Source organism: Numida meleagris, chromosome 4 (genome assembly GCF_002078875.1).
Source record: "Numida meleagris isolate 19003 breed g44 Domestic line chromosome 4, NumMel1.0, whole genome shotgun sequence".
Lineage (NCBI taxonomy): Eukaryota > Metazoa > Chordata > Aves > Galliformes > Numididae > Numida > Numida meleagris.
This window is the reverse complement of record NC_034412.1, coordinates 42,304,224-42,325,968: the sequence shown is the minus strand read 5'-3', so window position 1 is coordinate 42,325,968 and position 21,745 is coordinate 42,304,224. Positions and strand designations below refer to the sequence as shown.

Below are 21,745 nucleotides of genomic sequence, written 5' to 3'. Positions count from 1 at the left end.
AGGAGGTTAATGTTAGATGTTAGGAAATACATCTTTCTCTGAGAGTGGTCAGGCGCTGGAAATGGGCTGCCTGGGGAGGTGGTGGAGCTGCTATTCCCAGAGATGTTCAGGAAACATTTAGATACTGTATTGAGGGACATTGGTGATAGGTGGACTGTTGAACTGGATGATCTTGGAGGTCCTTTTTCCAGCCTCAGTGGTTCCATGAATCTTTCCATTTATGCTTTCCATTGTTCTTTGCACAAAAATTCTGCTGCCAGGAATACAGAAATAACCCCCAAAACTGCAGGCATCTGTTTAGTTGACTGCTTCTCGAAGCTGCCCAGTTTTCAAACCAAATTCATCAGATTTCATTGATCATTAAACTTTAACTATTATTAGAGCTTCAGTAATGTTGATGGGACCTATCTGATTAAGAATGGATAATCTCTCAGATTCATTCATGACCTTTACTGTGCATCATTTTTTTTTTGTTATATAACATAATATAATAATCAAAGCAATGTATATGCATGGACAAAACAAGCTACAAATGTAAAAATAGACATATTCACGTAAATGATGGGTTTAAAGAATGCTCACCTTTAGCATTTTACTATGTTTCAAATTAAAGAAGAGCAACAAAAATGGTAATTCACAATGAATGTGGCAATATTCCATAATGAAATAGGTGATTATTTTCGATTCTGCCATGACACACGGTTCTTTGAGCAAAACTAATTTTCAATTTAGGTTGCATTTACTAAATATTAGGTCAGTCTGAAGCTTTATTTCTTCGAATGAATATATCATTTGCTACGAGAAGAAAAATTTCTGAGTTCCACTATGTATAAACATAAAAAGCCAAGCGTCGCTGTATTTACAGGTTTCTGAATAATTGCCCTCATTAAAAATTATGATGGTTTTATTAATCTCTAATATCTTATACTGACTGACTTGAACGAACGAATGTTTAGTACTAGAAGAAAAATGCTCTACTTCATAAAATAAAAAGACAAGATCAGATGAGGAAATTTTCAAGGAAGTGAAGACAACCACTACTTATAGAGTTACACTGAAACCTCTGCCCTGAGCACTCAAGGACACTTCTGCAGACAGTTCTCCTGACACACATAGCATGCAAGGAGACTCACTAGCATGAAGTAACATAGTGTTTGATTTCAAACTTTTTGCCTAACTACGTGCACTGGGATGCAATGCAACGTGGTGACTGGCAAAGGAGAGGTGGGGAAGGGCTGCACTGATTCAGAAGCCAGGGGAATTACACCACTTGGGATGATGGTGAAAGACGTGGGCTGTAGTGTACTTATCCAATAACAGCCAGTGAATACTCTGAAAGAGACATCTGCTGAGCTAAATCTTGGATTTAGTTTTAATCCATGTGGCTTCCTCTGCATTTATCTGGGGCTTTCAGACAGTGTGGAGGGCCTCAGTGTGACCAAGGAAGAATACAGGTCACTTAGTTAATGTCTCCATGTCCCTGTATAACATTCACAGAAAACTGACTTGGTGACTCCATAGAATACATAAACATACGCCCACAAAGCCTTCCGTAGGGCTCACCAGCATTGGCTGTGGCTGACCACAAGAAAGCTAGATAGTTTGTTCTGTCACCAACGGGCAAATGGCTGAAACATAAACTTCTGTGTGGTGGGGCAGCAGATTCTCCTAGGAGACCACCTCTGCCACACACACCAGTGAGAAGATGTCTGATCCGAATGGATGTGTATCTCATCTGGGTAGAGAGATGTTTCCTTCAATAGAGAAAAATTCCAACTAGTTTATTTTCAGTTCTAAAGCTTCCAAAAGATGGAAAGAAGCAAAAGATCATTGGGATGAAAAGCAACATCTCTCATCACAACAAGTTGCAATGTACAGTCCCAGGCGAACTGCATGCAGCTGGCTGGCTGACAATTTTTTCATACTGCCAACAGCTGTTGCAGGCTGTAAGGGCAGCATAACTGGAGAGCTTAATCTGCAAGAAATTACCAGAGGAAGCGAAGGTTAAACCAGTTCAGCACATTACTGACTTCATTAGTTTAAATGTATGTGCATAAATGTATTCATATTTTAGGAAGCATGGGAATTTATTTCATTGTTAACTCAAGCAGTGAGTAGCATATAGCAGAAAAAGAAGTATTACTTTTTCTTCAGGAGAACACATCTGCTTTTAATCCTGTATAGAGCTGTGCTCACCTGTGCAATGAGAGCTTCTGGGAAGCAACCTTCATACATCTTATGGTGCAGTTCTGCCACAGGAAAAGCTTTTTTCCTGGAAAATTTTCTTCTAATGAAATGGAAATAAAAAGTTCTCAGTTGCTTCTTTCCAATGAAGGAACTGCCATGAGCCATAGACCACCTTATATATTTAATGAACAATTAAAAGCTGGTAAAATATGTCTTTAGTTAAACCTATTTAAAATTCCCTCTTTGGGATGTATTTGAAAACACTCCACTGACCTACTGGACGAAAAGAATGCTTAAGCATAAATCTTCACTGCAAAGTCGAGGCAAGCACGAATGTAAGGAGGTGCTACCTTCATGGTTTAGCCTAGGCAGTTTGTCTTGAATCTCAAATTATACAAGTCCAGAACATCAACAACCATTAACCTATGAAAAATGAATGAAACCCCAAAACATATGTGAGACATGTATCAGGCCTATTTCTGTAACACCAGCGAGCATTGTTCCGTAACCACTGCATTTGCAGATTGCATACAACAGGAATAAAGCACAACAACGCTGCACAGACTTTCCTGAGGTCAAACAAAGTGAGGAAGGTCTCCATTGACTTCAGGAAATCAGCTTAAATAGGCCTGACACCACTTCCTTTTCTCTTTCCTTGCTGTTTCCTTATTAACGTCTTTCTTTACTTTCTCCAACTGTAAGTGGTCCCAACCGTAAGTAAATTGCTAGCTTAGTTCAATGAACTAATATTTCATGTGAAATATCTGTTCTTTCTCAAGAAATATGAGGAAAAATCTTTCTCGGGTATTCTTTCCTTAAGTAGGACCTTAGTAGATGAAAACTTATTTTCCTTAAAGGGAGGTCAAGATGTAACAAAAGGATTTCACAACTATTTTGTGGTCAATACCAGTGAGACATGATATGATAATACCTGAAATACAGGAAAAATACAAGAGTAAAATAATGGAAGGACCTGAAGGTGCTGATCCAACTGGAGGCAACCATGCAATAAAGTGCCAATGTGTGAGATCTCCAGAACACATCACCTCCTCATTACATTCCATCAGCTCTTGCCACAGCATACTTTCCAAAAACGTCATCAACCATGGGAAAAGAAAGCAAAAGGCATGATTGTAACATGTCACAAGATCAGAACAGAAAAAAAGAAAAACAACAAGCCTCTATTCCTGGTAACAATGATGAAGAATCATCTTTACCTTGTGCATAGAGCTTAATCAGACTTACGTAGTCTACTGCGACAATAATAAAAATGTTAGGCAGCATTCATTTAAACTTCAAAGCATCAAGTGGTAAGGGCATGACACTTTTTCCTGGAATTAAGATTTTTGCTCCTACCCCTAAAGCACAAATTAGATATTGTACCTTTTCTGCTGTGACTCTGGAAAGCCTTTAAGTGTGACTTTTCTGCATGATTTGTTTACTCCACATAATTTCTTCTTCAATAACATAGTTTCCAGTGCAAGTCAGTTAATTCTGCTCCTGAGTGACATCACTTGAAATGGGATAACAAAGAGCTGCACTGTTCTTTTCCCTTTAAAATCTGGCTTCTTGAGATTGAATACCCTTACAATACCATACTGTACTGATTAATTCCCAGCAGTAATAAGTCCAAGCAGTTACCTATTCCTAGTCTTGTGATTTCCTGTTGTTTTTTTTCTCCAATATCTCTATTGAAATACAGTGGTTGCTCATAGTAGTTCATTTTTGTTGGTTACAAACTTTGAAAACCATGTGCAAGTTTTTGCATATTATATCCTTACGCTTGAAAGTTTTACTTTCTTATTGGAATCAGAAGACTCCACAACACAATCAACCACCCAAAATACTGAAAGTTATTCTTAAACTTCTGTCTTCTCTATTTATAGCAGTAAAGCAAGTAGAACTGTTAATAAACATCCATCTTTGCTTGTACTTTGGGAAATGCAAATGCAAACAGTTGTTCCATTTTTTTGGAAGCCATTCTATAGCCTTAATTATTTTCACTAAAAGAGAAGGCCAAAGCCATATACAGTTTTAAAGAAGCCATAGTACAGTGGATTTGCACAATGAACTGTTTTGTTTTAGTTCCTTTCTCAGTAATCACTAATGCTCACTTTTCTCACCAAATATCAGGTTTATGTTTTCACAGCATTACATAAAGTGACTTTAACATCCTGCCCCTGTGTATCAGTGGTTAGCTTACTACCATGTAGGTGAAATTATTTTTCTCCTTGTGCATCAGTTTACAACTGTACCTTCTGAATTCCATCAGCTGTTATTTCACTCAGCTGTGCAATCACAGGGCTATTCTGCACTTTTTCACAGCCAGTTCCTATCTTCACAACCATGAATAACTGAACACTAGGGCCACTAATAAACCCTGTAAGACTGATGAATATCTCTCTTCAGAGAGAGAAGTGACTTTTAGTCAGCAGTTTTATTCACGTGAAGATCTTCCTTCTCATGACTCCTTAGCTTATTTGAAAACCTTTTTTTTAAAAAAAAAAAAGATTCTGTAGAAGTCCTTTTGGAAATCTGTGTATGCTGGTATGCTGTATTAACTTTCTCTCTCATCCATATTCTTATTGACTTCATCGCTATCAACTGTAAACGTTTATAACAAATTTTTGACACTTTATATAAACCTTGTTGATTCTCCTTCAATAGATCCTATTTATTGCGGTTTTGCTAATTCTGTTCTTTTACAGTATCCCACAATGACTCCAGAGCAGATTTCAGAAACAGTTTGATAATTTGAGAGAAATTTTCCATGAATATTAAAAAATTAGTCTTGTTCCATTTTCGCTTTAAAGCAGCTGTTACTAATCTATCCAAAACTCAACGAAGTAAGTAGCCATAATGTTTTCAGTCATTTAAGTTGTGTTCACAATAACTTTCCAGTGAATTAAAGTATAAGGTAATAGCCTTAGAATTCTCTCTCCTTGTTTATGCTTTCCCAAGTCACTAACTGGCACTTAAAAGTTACCCAGTTACATTGGTCAGATTAAATATATCACCTCCTGGAAGTTAGCTTCTGATTGGAGTCTGTTGCCCTGCTTTACCTTGTCACTGCTTTTTTTTTTTTTTTTTTTTTTCTTAGAGCAGACCCTTTGGAGAAAGGCACACTGGTTCACTTCCCACTGAACCAGTGCACACTGGTACTGCAAGCCAACTACACTGAATTTGCACATTCATTGTCATCTTCAATTTGTGGTGTGGAGTGTCTCAAAGTTTTTAAATGCTCTAATGAACAACCAGGTAGGAAGACAGTAGATCATTAATCAACAGGTCCAAAGCTTGCCCAGTTTTCTCTCTTCTGCAATTGTGAATGGAAAATACTAGTTACTGAGTTTGTTCAACTTTTTGATCCTCTGCAGTTGGTAAAACAATGCACTGTGGTACTTTATAATCTCATTTAGACTTTGATTCGCTTAATTCAGTTTGAATTGATAAGTAGCCAAATGTCCATATCCCTGCATAAAAAAAAAAAAAGAACGTACAGTAAACATTATCTCATTCAGTATGAGATGACATTACAGTATATAGTTCCAGTGCAAAGTGCTGCAAGCACTGGAGCACCACTCCTATGAAGAAAGGTTGAGGGTGTTGGGCTTATTTAGCTTAAAAGAGGAGAGGGCTCTGCGGAGACCTCAGTGCAGCTTTTCCAGTACTTGAAGGGTGCTTACCAGTGGGAAGGGGATCAATTTTTTCCATGACCTGATAGTGATAAGACAACAGGGAAGGGCTTTAAGCTAGAAGAGGGGAGATATAGGCTAGATGTTAGGAGGAAAATTTTTTCCCCTCAGTCTTGTGAGGCCCTGGCACAAGCTGCCCAGAGAGGTTGTGGATGTCCCATCCCTGGAGGTGCTCAAGGCCAGGCTGGATGGGGCCCTGGGCAGCCTGATCTGGTGGGTGGCAACCCTGCCCATGGCTGGAGGGGTTGGAACTAGATGATCTTTAAGGTCCCTTCCAAACTGAGCCATTCAATGATTCTGTTATTAGCTGATCACAAACTGCATATACATGCAATGAAACATTAGTATTTCCATATCATTGCATTTAATTTGAATGTATAACAAACCTCCTCACCAGGAAATTTAGGAATGATATCATTGTTACACAGCCCTAAAGTTACTGTAATTTTTTGTACAAGTTGCATGTCTTTAGTACGATATAATGATCCTCAAGAGTTTGTTTCAGGAAACCGAACAGCGATGTTAAAAAAAAAATTATGGATTATATGATAGAGTTTGTAAGTATTAGTATTCATCCTTGTTCATCATGGGGACAAAGGAAAAAAGGTCACATTACTATCTAAGAAAACATTCAAATGTTTAAGTATTATTTAAGAAAAAAAAACAAACAACAATAATTTCCACAAGTGATAAGAGCAGTAACACAGAGCGCAGACTACCAGCATGCATTACTCGTGGGCAGAGTTCACTAGAATCCCCTTTGCCCCCTTCACTGTTAACAGCAAGAAACTCTTAAACCACTCACTTCTTTATGAAAATGCTTGGAAGTTGAATTTGCTTTTTTTTTTATTTTTTTTCTTATTTGTCTCCTGTGTTTTAATGTAATAGCAGCCATTTTAAGTATTGTTCTTTAACTCAACCAGAGCTGAAGGGATTTCTGATTATCAAAGACACACTTTGAATTTTGCTCCCTAATTAAAAAAAGCAAAAAATAAAACAATCATTTGGCTCGGTTACCCAGTGTCTGACCATTCAAATGTCTGATTCTTTTTTGCCCTACAAAGGAATTCAAATTATTTTTGCCCATGAACACAAGCTGAAATGGTGCCCAATTCGCTGCTATTTAATTAAAAAGAAAAGTCTCCAAGCTGCTTGCTTGTTTTCCAAGGAAATGATGCATTTGCCTTGTGAGCACTGATGCGTGAAAGAGAGTCATGATGACATAGTTGTCATGGGGGAGTGGTTTGCATGTTAACAAACACTATATGTAAGCCTTTTCCACAGGGGCCAGCCCTCAGAGCAGCTCCTGTGCACTGAGGAAGGGACCACGTACCACCGCACCCAAGTAAGTTCTGTTTCAGCTTTGCTTACTGCAAGAACCTGGCTTCTCTTCTTTCCACTTTCTTCTCCTGATCTCGTTCTGCTGTTATAACAGTTGCACAGTATTTCACAGTATTTGCTTTCAGCAAGTCCCGCTATTTGTGCAACAAGTTCTGAGAGTATCTCTTCTTCGTAACGTTGATAAGTTTATTGAACATAAGTCTATAGCTCCTGGCATACTGAAGGATAAAACTAAGCTCTGCACATCAGCTGCACTAGCTATATACCCCTTTTTTTGCTGCTTACAGGCATCTTTGAACTCCCACCTGTACTTTTGGCACCTGTACAGACACTCGCACTGCCACAAACAAGCTTCAGCTATTTCTTCTCTAGAGGCAAAGAGGTGGATTACAGCAAGCCTCCGCCTCACCAGTAGCTTATGCAGTCAGTGCTGAGCAGCTTTCATACTTGAGATAATTGTCAGAGAAACACGTTCAAAAGGAAGGGCAGACAAAAGACTAATGCCGATTAAGCATGCAGGGTTCTGCGGAGGGCTTTCAGCAAGCAAGAGAACATTCTAGAGCAATATTCTGCTAGATGTAATGACTGACACATGCACTCGCTTATGTAACCAAACCAAATCTAGGCTAATGTCAGAGAATTAGATACATATTAAGCAGCACTACCCAGTTCCTCCAGGTCATTTTTATGCACTGTTCTGTTTATTTTCCAAATTCCTGCCTGTTCACTGGCTCATCAATGGATTAACATACTCTCATTCTAATTCCTACCATTATTTTATAGAAGAAATCCTCCTGCATCTGCTTCTACTTGCTGCACTTTTCTCCGTTCAAAAATTTATGCGATTTTTGTCTTCTACTTCAAAACAATTCTGAGTATCCAGCCAGGATTTTTTTTCTTTAAAATCTCACTGCCTTCATTTGTCTATGTGCAGAATTGTCCTGAGCACATTTTCTCTGCTAAAAGCCATCCTCTACTCACTGCCTATTTCAAATAAACAAACAAGCCTTAGCTTTATAGCATGTTTTTCTGAATTTCTATCAAACTTATAACTATCTGGAAACACTAGAACTTTCATATTCAAATTTTATGAAGAAAAAATAGTGGTCAGAGAAATCTCTTGGAAGTTTGCTTCTGTTTATGCTCTGGTTTTCTTTAATCCAACATAGAAACTCTCTCTCCCTAAAACATCCTTGGTGTGAATGATCCCTGCCTTGGATGTATGCAGCCACGTCACATCTATTGACATAGAAATAAGACTGAAGCTCCTTCAGTTTTAAACCAAAAAATTACACAAGGTGACTTCCAGAATTCCAATTTTGTGCAGATACAAATGCGTTGTCCTCAATGCAGCAAACTCCTATGCCACCGATGGACATAGTCTGTAATCTCAGGGTTTGCTCTTAAGATTTCTAGTAGCTGTTTGCTATACTCAGCTGTTAGAAAGCAGAAATTGTTGAAAATATAGGTCGTTTATGAGCAAAATCGCACCAGTAGTTAATTGCACTAACAGCCACTGCTGGTTAGGTTGGTATGCCACTTGCTGATTAGCAAGTGGCACACCATGCTGCTGAAAGATATGCATACGAATATATGATGAAGGCTTACCATACATGCTCCAAACCTCCAATAGTCAAATATATTCACCCTGTTACTAGTTAATCCAGGAGGAAAATAAATAGAATCTGCTATATCCCACACAGCTCATACAGTGTAAACAACTTCACATATCTGGAGTCCATCTGCTAACACTCCCATAAAATAAACTATAGCAATGAACTGAGAAAGTTAAATACTCAGCGTTGCCCCTCCTTAGAAGTGATTGGAAAATAGAGCTGGAGTGACTCTGAAAGTAAGAGCCTGAAATGAAACAGGAGAGAAAACAAGGACATTCAGCTAATATCAGAAAGACACTTCTATGCTTCGGATTTGGGTAACAAATGGCAGAGGAATCTTGTGATACTACCTCCCTATTTTGCACCAGGTGGTATTTGTGGGGGTGGGAGAGTGGACATTATGACCTTCAGGGTCTGCCAAAGCTAAGTCCTGCTCACAGATAACTAACACTGGGATCCTTCATATACAGTCTTGTGCTGAGCTGGGCTTGAATAGAAGTAAGTCTCCATTCAGTGTTTAAAGGGAGATTACAAACAGAAGAGAAATCAACTTTTTACATGGGTAGATAGCAACAGGACAAGGGGAAATGGTTTTAAGCTGAAGGAGGTGATACATAGATTAGATGTCAGGGAGAAGTTTTTCCACAGAGAAATTCCTGAGGCACTGGTGCATGTTGCCCAGAGAAACTGTGGATGACTCATCCCTGGAAGCATTCAAGGTCAGGTTGGATGGGGTCAAGGGCAGCGTGACCTAGTTCCTGAGATAGCAGTCACAATTCTGTCCACAGCAGGCAGTTGGAACTTCACGATCCTTGAGGTCCCTTCCAACCCAAGCCATTCTATGATAACACATAAGTAGGAGTTGAAAGGCTTCACAAACTTGCTGTTGTACAATAACTTACCAGCCAGAAAGAACAAATGCAGGACACCAGTCTAACTGCCTGCCTCAGATAAACATTCTGTATCAAGTTCTGGGCAGAGGCCGATGAACCCACGATCATCAGCACTGTCCCAGAGCTAAGCTCTGCCTATTGCTGCCATTATAAAAAACTGAAATGGTTAAAAATTACGGCTATGTTTATTACCCTTAAATGTAGGGACAAATAGGTTAGGGTTTTCACGTCACGCAGTTAGTGAACATAAGTCAGGAGAAGTTGGACATTTACTACCAGATCTAGGTGGTTCCCAGCCTTCTGGCCAAGTGTTGCCCAAAGCTGTAGGTCCCCACTTCTCAAAACGAGCCTGTTTGATGAGACCAGTGAAGTCCAAAGAGCACCTTAGTTAGAACTTTGTCTCCTTGGGTTCATTCTGCTGTGAAATTAACATCAAATTAACTGGAAAAACAGCACCACCACCACAACCAGGAGATAAGAGCACTAGGTCTGACAGAGCAGTGTGTTCCATCACTCTAAGGCTGACCATGGGGGGGTACAGGAGGCCTAGTGGGCAGCGCTGGAGACCTCTGCTAAGTGAGTAAAATCAAGGCATATTTGCACGGTAAATTGAGGGAACACACATTCTCCTGAATATCTACATAATTTATTTATTTATTTAATGTCTGCAGTGCTGTTTGACTTTGGCTAGTCGTGCTGCAGATTCACAACAGGTGGCAGCTGAAGAACAAAGCAGTTTAGACTAGTCCAGACAAAGAGCTGGAGTAGCTGGTATATAAGGGAAGAAAAAAAAAAAAAAAAAGCTATTTTTTCCCCACATCTAAGGAAATACACTAGATGGCAAAGACAACCGTTACAAAGTTACGGTGTTGAATGAGTTTGAGCATTCAGGACAAGGACATGAATTCCCCTGGCAGAACCAGCAGCCACCTTTGGAGAGCTGACTAATGCACTTAAGACACAGCAGTGACTTGCAGCTATCCTCTTTGTTTTATGGGGAGAAAAAGAGAGGGTGCTGGTTTGTCTGAAGACTACAGAGACTGCAACGCACAAATTTTACAAGCATGACTGGTGTTGGCAAGAATTATGATTATTTAGACTTCTGTTCTACCATAAAACACTCCAGGGAATTTTTAAACATTCGAGGAGGAAGTAAGACTTAAATAGTCTCTCATGAGAAATTATCTTGCCACTCCCTTGTCTGAATACTTCCTGACATTTCTCCACTTGCAATTTTATTACTCCGTATCCCTTGGTCTCAGGTGTCCAATTTACACTCATTTGAAACTCATTACATTTTGTACAGCCTGAGAGGCTGTACAAAACAATTTTAATATTTATTTACATAAAAGAGGGACCGAGGAATTAAAAAAAAAAAAATCAAAAATCTGAGGGTCAGACAGAAAGCAAAGTTGTCACAGATGCTCAGGTTCTAAAACAAGGAGCCTGACAAAGCAGACTGAGAAGCCCTGTCCCATTGCCATTCTGAGCAGATCACCACCATGGTGGTTGACTCAGAAAAGATCATGTGAATGCACAAGATTCACATCTAGCTACTCACATGGAATTAAGCATGCACTTGGATGTACAGAACCATTCTTTCATCCAACACTTGCTTTGACTCCAACAAAAACCTAGCACGGAATAGAGTTAGGACCCAAACCTGTTCGATTCCTCCTTCACCTCTCACTGACTTTCATATTCCAGGCTAGAGACTGACCCATGGCCTGCTGCAACTAACAGGAATTATTCCCAAGGACAGTGATGGATACAGGGCAAGCTTTAGGAGAACGGGGCACTGAGAATGCATTAGGAAGGAAATAAGAGGAAAAGGCACCCTTTAAATTCCAAGGCAATGCTGCTTCCCTACTTTTTACGTAGAGACTCTGTGGGCAGTTCCACATATAGAAAGGCCAATTTCGCCACCAAAAAAGGTGCTCCCCATAAGTACAGATCATATTTGTAAAGATCTATTTGGTATTTAGCAATTCCTAAAATATTTACGGTTATAACTTCAGGTGATTGAATATATCATTAATGTATAGCCAGCAACATCTTAAGGACTCTTCTCACATCAGAAGACTCATTCCACTACGGGTTGCAAGTAACAAATGCACTGGATAACAGCACACAAAAGTCCATTAAAAATATATATATACTTATAGCTGTGTATATATCTAATCTTGAAAACCAAGCTAAAGAGTATCATGCTGTAACTATTACATTTGGGATTTGTTGTTTCAGAACTCAGTCCTACATCAAATTGCATAAACATTTACTTCAGATGGTTTGCGCATTAAGCAGAAGGGAGGGTGCACTTGTTTTTTTTTTTTAATTTTCCTCTTCAATGTCCAGATTACTATCTGGCATAGAGAAAAAAAAAATCAAATTAAAATGTTTACTTCCTGTAAATGGGAGGAGTGGGAAGAGACAATTGCTTTCAGAAAGTCAGTTTATGTCAAATGGAGCCGACAGCAGTTAAACAGAATTACTCAAAGTTTATCATTTTACCATATAAAAACAAAGACCACTGGTGAAATCTTTAATAGGAGACTGCGCAGGTCTTCCAGTGAATCTGCTAATATTCTCCATGCATCCTTCTCCAAAAGAAGGATGGAAATTTTCTTACTTTCTTCACTAAAGAAGAATTAATATATTTTGGAGGAGAAGAAATAGTTGGTTTTTTTTCTTTTGTAATTTTCCAAAACTAAAAATGTCCCTTTAGCCTCCAACATTTTTTACTGGGTGTTAAACATAGGAGTTCATTGTTGAAAAAAAAAAAAAAAGGACATATTTTATGTTCTGTGGAAAATGAGTGTTTTTCCTTCTAGCAGTATGTTGAAAGAGGTCCATCTAGATTCTTCCAATAGGACTTTGAAGCCAAGATTCTGCAGTCTCTCAACTTCAGCCAAAACCCAGGTCATTATCAGCTCAGATTTCTTTTAGTACCATACACAGGGCTTGAGAGGCTGGCCCAATTTGCAGAAGGCTTGCAAGGCTCTTTAGGTTTCTCCTGCCAAAGCACAGCATGTGTCATGGAAGCGTCTGCCACTTCTCATTGAAGTGGCAGGAAAACTAACTCAGAAAGGGAACTGTTCCAAAAACTGGGGGAGAAAGCTGCTTTAGTCCTCTCTAGACAGATGAGGTATCTCCATGTCAGAGGACAGTCAGCAAGGTAGGCAAAACTGAACTTAATATTGTTAGTGTTTCACAGGTGAAATGAGACACAGAGAGTGCCTTTTCTGGTTAAAATCTTTTTATATGCTTCATAAAGAAACACAGCTCTTCCCAGCTCCTAAGCATTAAAACTAACAATTAATGCTTCCACTTGGATAGGTAACTTCTGACAAAGTAACCTAAGAAAAACCTCTCTTTTAATGCGTCTGTCTGAAGAAAAACAGAGTCAGCTTCTCTCCTTTTCTTTTCTATATTCAATTTCCTAAGCGGTATTAGTACCATTTTGCCTAGCAGCTGAGACAAACAAATAGTTTTCAATGCAAGAGGTTCAGCTGCCAGGAGTTAGAAGGGTTAAGCTGCATCCTGGGTATCACAGAAATACACAAGTGAGTAAGCATATGAACTAGTTGAAATTGCGGTACTCTCTCTCTGGTAGGACACGCAAATCAGGCTGTTAGATCTGTATTTATTTCAGACCTACTCATCTATTTTCCAGACCAGATTTGTTCAAACATTGCAAAGAAATGCCAACTCCTTTAAAAGCAGAATATTAAAAAAAAAAAACAACAACAACAACAACAACAAAAAAAACCACTACCACCAACTCTTCCAGGCTTTCAGTTTTCAAATACAATACTGCTTAGGGAGGGCACGATCTCTGTTTTCCACTTCATAAGGCAGGATACTTCTTAGCAGAAAGATACCTGTAGACTTAAGAATCTTTTGTGCCCTATTGTAAAATAAACAGAGGTACCCATCCACTAGCTCACTTGCCTTCAGGGGAAGTTTTTCACCTTCCTTGCCACAGATGGCTCCATGTTACCTTCTCATGCCCTTCAACAGACATAGATTTCCCCTCAGGCAGATGCCAGGACCCAACCTTATTTTTGTTTCATCACTAATGGTTCAGACTTACTCACACGCAGCCACCCGTGCCCAGTGAGGTCTTGGCTGCTGAACCCTGAAGAGCCCCCATAATAGACAAATATATGTATGAAGCAATGCATCACCTCTTCCAGGCCGACAGCTTGGTGTGTAGAGATACACTGATAAACCTCAGATCAACACTTCTGCCCTTGCTTGCTGGAGAGAAAAGCTTAGCTTTTAAAAGTCTTCGAACAGTGATGGAATCAAAGCCTATATATTATAGGAAAGAAAACCCTTACTTTTTCACAGTGCAAAGTACAATGAAAGGAGATTGAGGAATATTTGTTTGCATTACTTTGAACGCTGGATTTTCAAGAAATGTAATGAAACACCTCTACAAAGGCCAGCATTCCTCAGTTTAGCTGGACAGAGCACACCAGGTCTCTGCATGAGGGTGTGTCATACCAGCAGAATGCATGCTGTGCTCTTGTGAATTAGAAATGGAGGTGGACACACAAGGACCTACACTGTCACTGAGGACAGGCAAAAGCATTGCACATCTTGCAGACACAGAACTGCTCACTTCTGCATCCTTCAGGTTTCTTTGTATGGTTTGTAATCTGTCGGTAATTCTTCTTTTCTGTTGTAGCTCTCTCTGAAACCCAGCATCTTAGTTCTTAGATAACGATGCTGATTCCTTCTAAGCTTTTAAACTTCAATCTTTTTTGAAGTTTGCAAATTGTCTGCTCAGTCCTGCTTACAACTGGAAAAGAAAAGACTCCTAACTCATCAGGTAACACAGTTTCCCCATAGAGACATATAATTGACTTGAATTACTTGAAATTTGTTGTAAGATGCCTAAGAAGCTTGTAACTCCAACCTGCATTTTGATGGATGAGTTATATGGAGGATGTCCCCCCCTACACATAGCTGGGGTGAGATGAGACCAAGATGGCCTGCACAGATCCATGCATCACTGGTACCAGCCATGGACCAGTTTTCACCATTTTCAGCTATATTCATGGCTTAAGAAATTGAAAAATAAGAAAAAACAAACAGCCAAGAAAAAAATATCAAAACAAACACTTCTTAGAAGACAGATTTATCAGTGGAAATTAGATACTCCCATCTGCATTTATACACACTTGTCTTATGACTTACCTGAACAGAACTTACAGCACTAAGCAGGTGGCTGCAAGCTTTTAAGTGGACATTAAGATCCACTCCCTCCAAGGCTTCATTTTACATAAAGTTATTTTTTCAATATTTACTTTTCTTAGAGCTGACATTTTTCAATCAGTTGGAATAATTTTCTTAAAACTAGTTTTCAATTTGTTCCAAAAACAAAACAAGACGGGAGAATGAAGTAGAAGAGGATAAGAGGAAACATGACTATCTTTCTTTCAATGTTTGGCAAAAAGGTTTTCGGAACACAATCTTTTCTTTCATTTAAGAAATCTACGTGGAATTGTTTAGGAAGTGCTACTCCTGACATTTCACAACGAATATAAATAAGAAATAAAAACTACAAACATTTACAAAAACATGCTTACGACGAAACTATAGAGACTTCTAAGATGTCACGCATTTTTTGGTAAACTCCTCGTAGGGTTACTTTGTTGTTGTTCACAGATGGAAAAAAAACAGAAGTTTAAAAGTGCATCAGCACTGCAAATACTTGATTACTCCTTGCAGCATATTTATTAGAAATTTGTTTAGCTTTGCTTTAAACACTTGAAACAATAGTTTCCACTACTTCCTTGATAGACTAAAACATTCCACAGCCTACTACAACTCTCAGAAATACTTTCTGGTATTCTGCCAGAACTCTCATTTCTTTACATCATCTCACTGCTCCTGCTGATACTCAGCTTTCTCTTCTATGCATAGAGTTCTCTTGTGATATAGATCAGACTGCTTCAAGATGCTTACCACAAAAAGTATTCTGCTTCACTTATCCATAGCCCGGTCTGCGTACAGGACCATACGTTAAGCCTTCTACCCTTGTTCTTTTCAGTGCCTCCCAACTGCTGGTAACTTTCTGCTAATGAAGGCTCAGGGCAGCCAAGACACTCAGGCTACAGGTGGGAGGTAGTCCACAGCACTAGACTTGATATTAAAAGAGCTTTGTAGACACCCCTGGAGAACAAAACAGACAGTTACATGGGCTTAGCATGCTGAAGGTCACATCCTCTACAAATGGAGGTTGAATTAGTACTTTTCTCCTATGCTTATATAACAATTAGAACAAGCAATGTTTTTTTTGATTTAGTTCCTTCTTCTGCCTTTTTCTCCCCTCCCATGTCTAATTTGGACCTCAGAGAACATGTGCTTAAAAAAAAAAATATATTGTTCTTCCCTCTCAAATGACTACCCAAAATCAAAAGCAGAAAAATTAAAATAAAAAAGAACACCCTCTAATCTCATCCTCTCATGTTACACTTCTGACACTCATTGCACAGACAAATACATTTTCCAGTAATACATCTAGAAAACTAATGGCACAACTCACATAGCTTATTTTACATACAGCTTCCATCTTTTCTACAACACAAATAAAAACAACAGCAAAACACTTTCTTGACTTTAAACACAACAGCAGTTATACCTTTGTTCTGAAGAACCTGTAGATATCTCCACCTGTATCCCCTGGTGGCTATGGTTGCTTCCCATCCCAGCTGGCACCTTTCAAACACCTCCCTTGGATGATGAGCTTTTCTGACCCAGCTGTGTGCTGCAGGAGGTGTCTTTCATGGGGAATTAAACAGTTTCCACTGTGCCCATTCGGAATTCTTTTTGTTTTCCTTTACTACTCTTATTATGGAAAGTAGATGGTTTTACTTCTGAGGAGAAAGTTGCAAATGCAGTTTGCTGACTTCAATGTGACTGAAATGCAAGTTTCCCATTTTCCTGAATAAAGAACTTCTCCCTCTGAAGTAAAAGCTGGTGATACATCTGCTTTCAGACACATGTTTTCCAAGGCCAGATGACTAAATAGGAGGTCATTTCTCTTGCAAGGCCATTTATTAGCACTTAGTCACAAAAAACTTCTCTTTCTTTACTGGCGCAATGGAAATTATCTATGTTGCATGTTTCATTGATAACACTCTGAGCCTGATGTATATCAAAAGGATGATAAATGGCATGTAAGATCTACTTTAAGGCTGAAACATTCTCAGTGAAAGAATTATGTGTTAGAGACACACGTGGGTGGTAGTTTTAATTTCCTTTAGCCAGTACATTTAAACCTTAGCTGAGCCCATAGTCATCTCATATAGTGCACTTTAGCGCCACATGCACGGAGTTTAAAAGCTTATTTTTAGTTTAAAGGGACCTTGTCTAACCACCTTTCCTGAACCATCCTCACTGTACAATCCAGCTGATAACCATTTTCTACTGTTGCATGTTACACTGAGGATCAAATTGAAGTATCCTGCAATGTGACTCCAAACTAGCACTGAAAGAAGAAATTCACTTGAAAACCCAACAAAGCTTTTTAAGTTTTCTTTTGGTTCTAAACAAGGACTTGCAAGAATTTGATGCCAATTTTCTTAAAATCACAGTGTGTAATAACTGCCACAGAAAATTTTGCTCAGGTCAGTTCTGCATGCAGCTAGGGTAATAACAGCTAATGAATCAAATTTCAACACTTTGCCAATTTGCCTGATTTTGTCTTGAATGAAGATCTCCATGAGCAGTTGAGGTGAGCAGGGCAAGCTTGAACAAAACATCTGCTCAGCAAAGCATCTATTTCCTGTTTCAGTATATGGTTTTAAATGTGCACTCTGATCAAACACTTCATAGAAATGGCCTGAGCTTGAACTAGCAACAGAAGTAAGCCTAGGCTGAGAGTTATTAGTAACTGAAAAAATCAAGTCATCTTTCTGGAGATATCTAAGGAGCAATTTCAGGTTGAAATGCAGTTGCCCATTTCTGAATATTGTGTCTGACAAATGCGGAACAAAATGACTAATGCAATGATTGCAGTATACAACACATCATGGCTCAGTGCAATACATCTTTTGCATTGTACAAGCACATTTCATTAACAAGCATAGGTTGTGCTTTGCTAAGATGTTTGTTGCTCATGTTTCAAGTAACTCAGAGAATTCCCTTTCAGGGACCCAGCATGCCCCAGTACAAGCTGACGTACTTCAATCTGCGAGGAAGAGCAGAAATCAGTCGCTACCTGTTCGCCTATTCAGGCATAAAGTATGAAGACCACAGGTTGGAAGGAGCGGACTGGCCCAAAATTAAACCAAGTAAGTAGTGCAGATTCTTATATCCAAATCTCCACTAGAAATGATGTCAAAATGCAAAACAATTTTGGAGGTACCTTTGTGTTTCATAACCAGAAGCACATTCAATCTTGGCTTTAATTAAGGATATGGGAGTTTTATTGCCTAGATCTAAGATGGCCAAAATAGCATTCCTGATGCTCTCACAGAATTCCAAACACAAATCTTCAAGCACTCTAAAATGACTTACCTGTGGTCATTCGAATGAGCTTTTACTCCTAACCAATTTGGTTTGACTAGTACCTGCCTAATGCTGACTAAACATACGTTCATCTTCCTGGGTTCTTTACAGTTGGTCTCAAAGACCACACTGCAGCCTTCACTCCAGTTTTAGAAAGCCAGGTTGGAAAACGACTGCCATGGACACCCTTTTGCAACAAGAAAAGTCTTCAAAGAGAGAAAGTGATGAGAAAAAAAAAAAATGAAAGAAATCAGATTATTTAAAGAGGAGAGAAAAAAAAGATCAAAAGAGATGCCACTGTGTTGTTGTTCCCAAGAACAGCACAGCCCTTCCCAGACTTCTGAGAGTATGCTGTAGGCTACAATGCTCAATTTCATGTGTTTTTAAGTTAAAGAAACATCCTTTGAGTTATTGAACCTGTATGTTACATCTGCTCATTATATTAACCTCAGTTCAAATGAAACTGAGTTCAAATAAAGAGAGTGGGGAGATTAAATCTGAGATATTTATGACTTCATTTCATGGATTTGGCCTATGTTTTGTACATAGTCTATGAAACTTTTAAGATACAGAAGAAAGAATAACATCTTAAATGTAGGGAAAATATACAACTAATGAACACTGCAATATTTCTTGGTAAGTTTTCACACCATTTAATAGGCCCAGTCGGTGGGTTATCAAATTCTTGTAGGGTGCAGTTAGGTTTCTCTCTTTCCCAAAATGTACTCAGTGAGTTGAATGGCAAATAGGCAAGCACTGCTGTTTTCCCAGTGATAGATGAAGCCAACCGAGCTGCTTGAGTGTAAAAAACATTGGCTAACATCCCACAAAGAGGCATGTCAGTGACAGACTTTGGTATCCTATTTTTTTAAGATCTTATAGCTTGCTGACCCTGTGGCACAGGCTATTTCTCCACTCAGGGAAGTGAAGCAGAAGCTAAAGGCAATATTGAGAATTCAGATGAATTGAGGAAATAACTCCATAAGATTTTTTCGTATTTAGGTGTGCACATATTCAGATGCACACATCAACTTCTGTCCCAAAACAAAGTTCAGACAATATTAGCAACACATAAGTTCAGTATACAAAATTCTAGAATTTCAATAAGACAAATTAAAAAAGATAAAGCAAACATAGTGACTTGCAGGCAATAGAGACATTTGCACCTTAGGAAAAGCTGTTCAAACAGCAGTCTGTCAGCCAAGGTCAAGGTGCTGCATCTCTCATTGAGGTTCAAGTTGGATGTTAGGAAAAATTTCTTCCCCGAAAGATTAGTCAGGCACTGGAATGGGCTGCCCAGGGAGGTGGTTTAGTCACTGTCCCTGCAGGTGTTCAGGAAATGTTTAGATGTTGTACTAAGGGACACGGTTTAGTGGGGAAATATTGGTGGTAGGTGGATGGTTGGTCTTGGAGGCCTTTTCCAACCTTGGTGATTCTATGATCTGTGCAAAATTTATGCTCGTTTAAAAATTTCAGGCTTTGCTTCTGTTCAGTCAGCCAATGGGAACTTGAATGGATCATGCTAATTGACCAGGAAAGATTTCTCATGTGAAGAAATAGTTGGCGGCACGTCAGAAAGTGCTGTTGTATCTCTTGCTTCTGGAAGGCTCACTGAATCGTACCTAGCTCAAATACCTATGTAACAGTGGCCTTTGCCACCAGTGGTGTTTGCACTGCAGTCAGTTTTCAAGTTCAGAAGTTTATCAACTAAAACTAGAGTTAAGATATCTTGTTCTGCGTGCAAAACAAATTAACATTGCTAAGGAAATTGCCTGGAGATCAACCAGTAGATGACTACCACATCCTCCTCTTCTGCAAAGCAATATTTACTCACTCATGGTATTTCCAGACAAATTATCTGCCACAGGCAAATCATTAAGCTAAGCTCTAGATAAAAGGTAGCAATGGGGCTTGGATGTTAACAGCCTCACACTGTACATGATCAAGGGTCACTGTCCAGATCTGCCCTCAGGTGCTGAAACGCTGAGCATACCATGACTTAGCAAAAAATGCCTCTCAGCTAGGTTGTATTGGATTTGTGTGTCTTAACACTACAACAACATAACATAAGCCATTTGGATTCTCTACTGGGCTGAATTTTCAAAATGCGCCTCAGCTCCCTCCATGGAGGATCATATTGAAGAGGGAGCAGCCATCTGAAAAAGCACCAGTCCTTAGGAAACTGGGTTACAGGGCCCTTGCCAAAATGTTCAGTTACTGCTTTGTTGAACACTACATATGAAATGAGGGGATCCCTACAACCCACTGAACACACACAGGCATAGTTCTCTCTGCCGGCAGATCTCACTGCTGTCATTTCTAGACATTTCTAGAGGTGACTTCTAATGAAGATCAGGAATATTTTTCCCATTTTGCCTGTACCGTGTCTAACTTCTGCTCTTATGGGAGTAAAGTAGCAGATTCCAGTCAATCTCAGCATGGTGAAAACAAAAGGGTGCTAAAATATTAAGGAGAATTACAGCTACTTTTGATGTAATCACAGCTAAAATAATAACAACTTGGTACACTGCTTATTTTGTAACCCTCAAAAATCATTAAAATTGGCCGAAATCATTGAACTAATTGCATTATTGTATATTTAAGTGAGGTTAAGAAATAACACACAGTAAAAATGCTATGTACACTTGCACACAGTAAGGTATGTTTGCAGTCACCCACTTGACTTTGATAGATCTAAAACTACTTTTGACTGCAGAGTCTGCAAGTACAGTGTAGGTGTGCTTACTGCAAAACCTGAAGTACAATAAATTAGGAAAAAAACAGTTAAGGAAGCAGAAATTGTTCTCTTAACAAGTTTGGATAAGAACAGTCTCTTCATGATTCAAGGGAACAAATCAAAGTATTTAAGTTTTTCTAAGAGCACAAATTATCCGCATAGAGGAAGAGTTTGTTTCATCAGTTACCAAAAAATTAAGGTATGGTTTCACAACAGATACCACCCTGCCGCCCAAATCATCATCCCATATAAAACAGAAAATACTGCCACTGTTCTGAAGAAAGGAAATTGAAAGCAACATAGAAAATGTCTATGGTGAGATTAATGTGCAGAAACGTCATTTAGAAAGCAGACTCGCAGCTGCTGCAAGTCTAATTCTGGACTAGACAGAAGAGTGTTATGCTTTTTTGTTGTTTGTTTTGGCATTTTTAAGTGGCTACCCCAGCAAGCTGGTCCTTTCAGCATGTTCAGGCAACTAAGTAACTTCTTGTGCCTAGAAACACTGTCTCACTTGATTCTGTTTACACCCAAGAGGTGGGAGTTTATTTTGTAGAGAAGAAGGAATAAATTTATAAAGTTAAAAACATGCGTCATTTGTCTTACATATTCTAAATATACATTTTCTGTAACTCAACACTTCTTATGTGCTGATTTCAGGCAAAAATTGTATTTTGAAAATGAACAAGTCAAAGAAAGTACTAAGTGAGTTGAACAGCTTTAGCACAGACTTGAATAAAACAGCTGAAGATCAAG

General features: G+C 38.9%; 1 protein-coding gene and 1 long non-coding RNA gene across 4 annotated transcripts in view; one reads left to right on the top strand and one right to left on the bottom strand.

The window, feature by feature from the left end:
• On the bottom strand, positions 483-17,890 carry LOC110397719. 3 transcript variants are annotated; one of them, XR_002437940.1, is made up of 5 exons: positions 16,385-17,890; positions 15,709-15,915; positions 3,161-3,270; positions 2,197-2,287; positions 483-1,975 (listed from the first exon to the last, which is right to left on the bottom strand). It is a non-coding gene; the product is annotated as an uncharacterized LOC110397719 (long non-coding RNA). The 3 variants fall into 3 exon arrangements; XR_002437941.1 differs by lacking the exon at positions 16,385-17,890 and adding an exon at positions 16,289-16,367; XR_002437942.1 differs by lacking the exon at positions 3,161-3,270.
• HPGDS (hematopoietic prostaglandin D synthase) overlaps positions 7,110-21,745 on the top strand; it is a 28,146-nt gene continuing 13,510 nt past the window's right edge. Inside the window, exons 1-2 of the mRNA XM_021394411.1 lie at positions 7,110-7,227; positions 17,897-18,038. Coding sequence (XP_021250086.1) covers positions 17,906-18,038 — 133 coding nt within the window. The 5' untranslated portion in view covers positions 7,110-7,227; positions 17,897-17,905. The remainder of the gene's footprint in view (positions 7,228-17,896; positions 18,039-21,745) is intronic.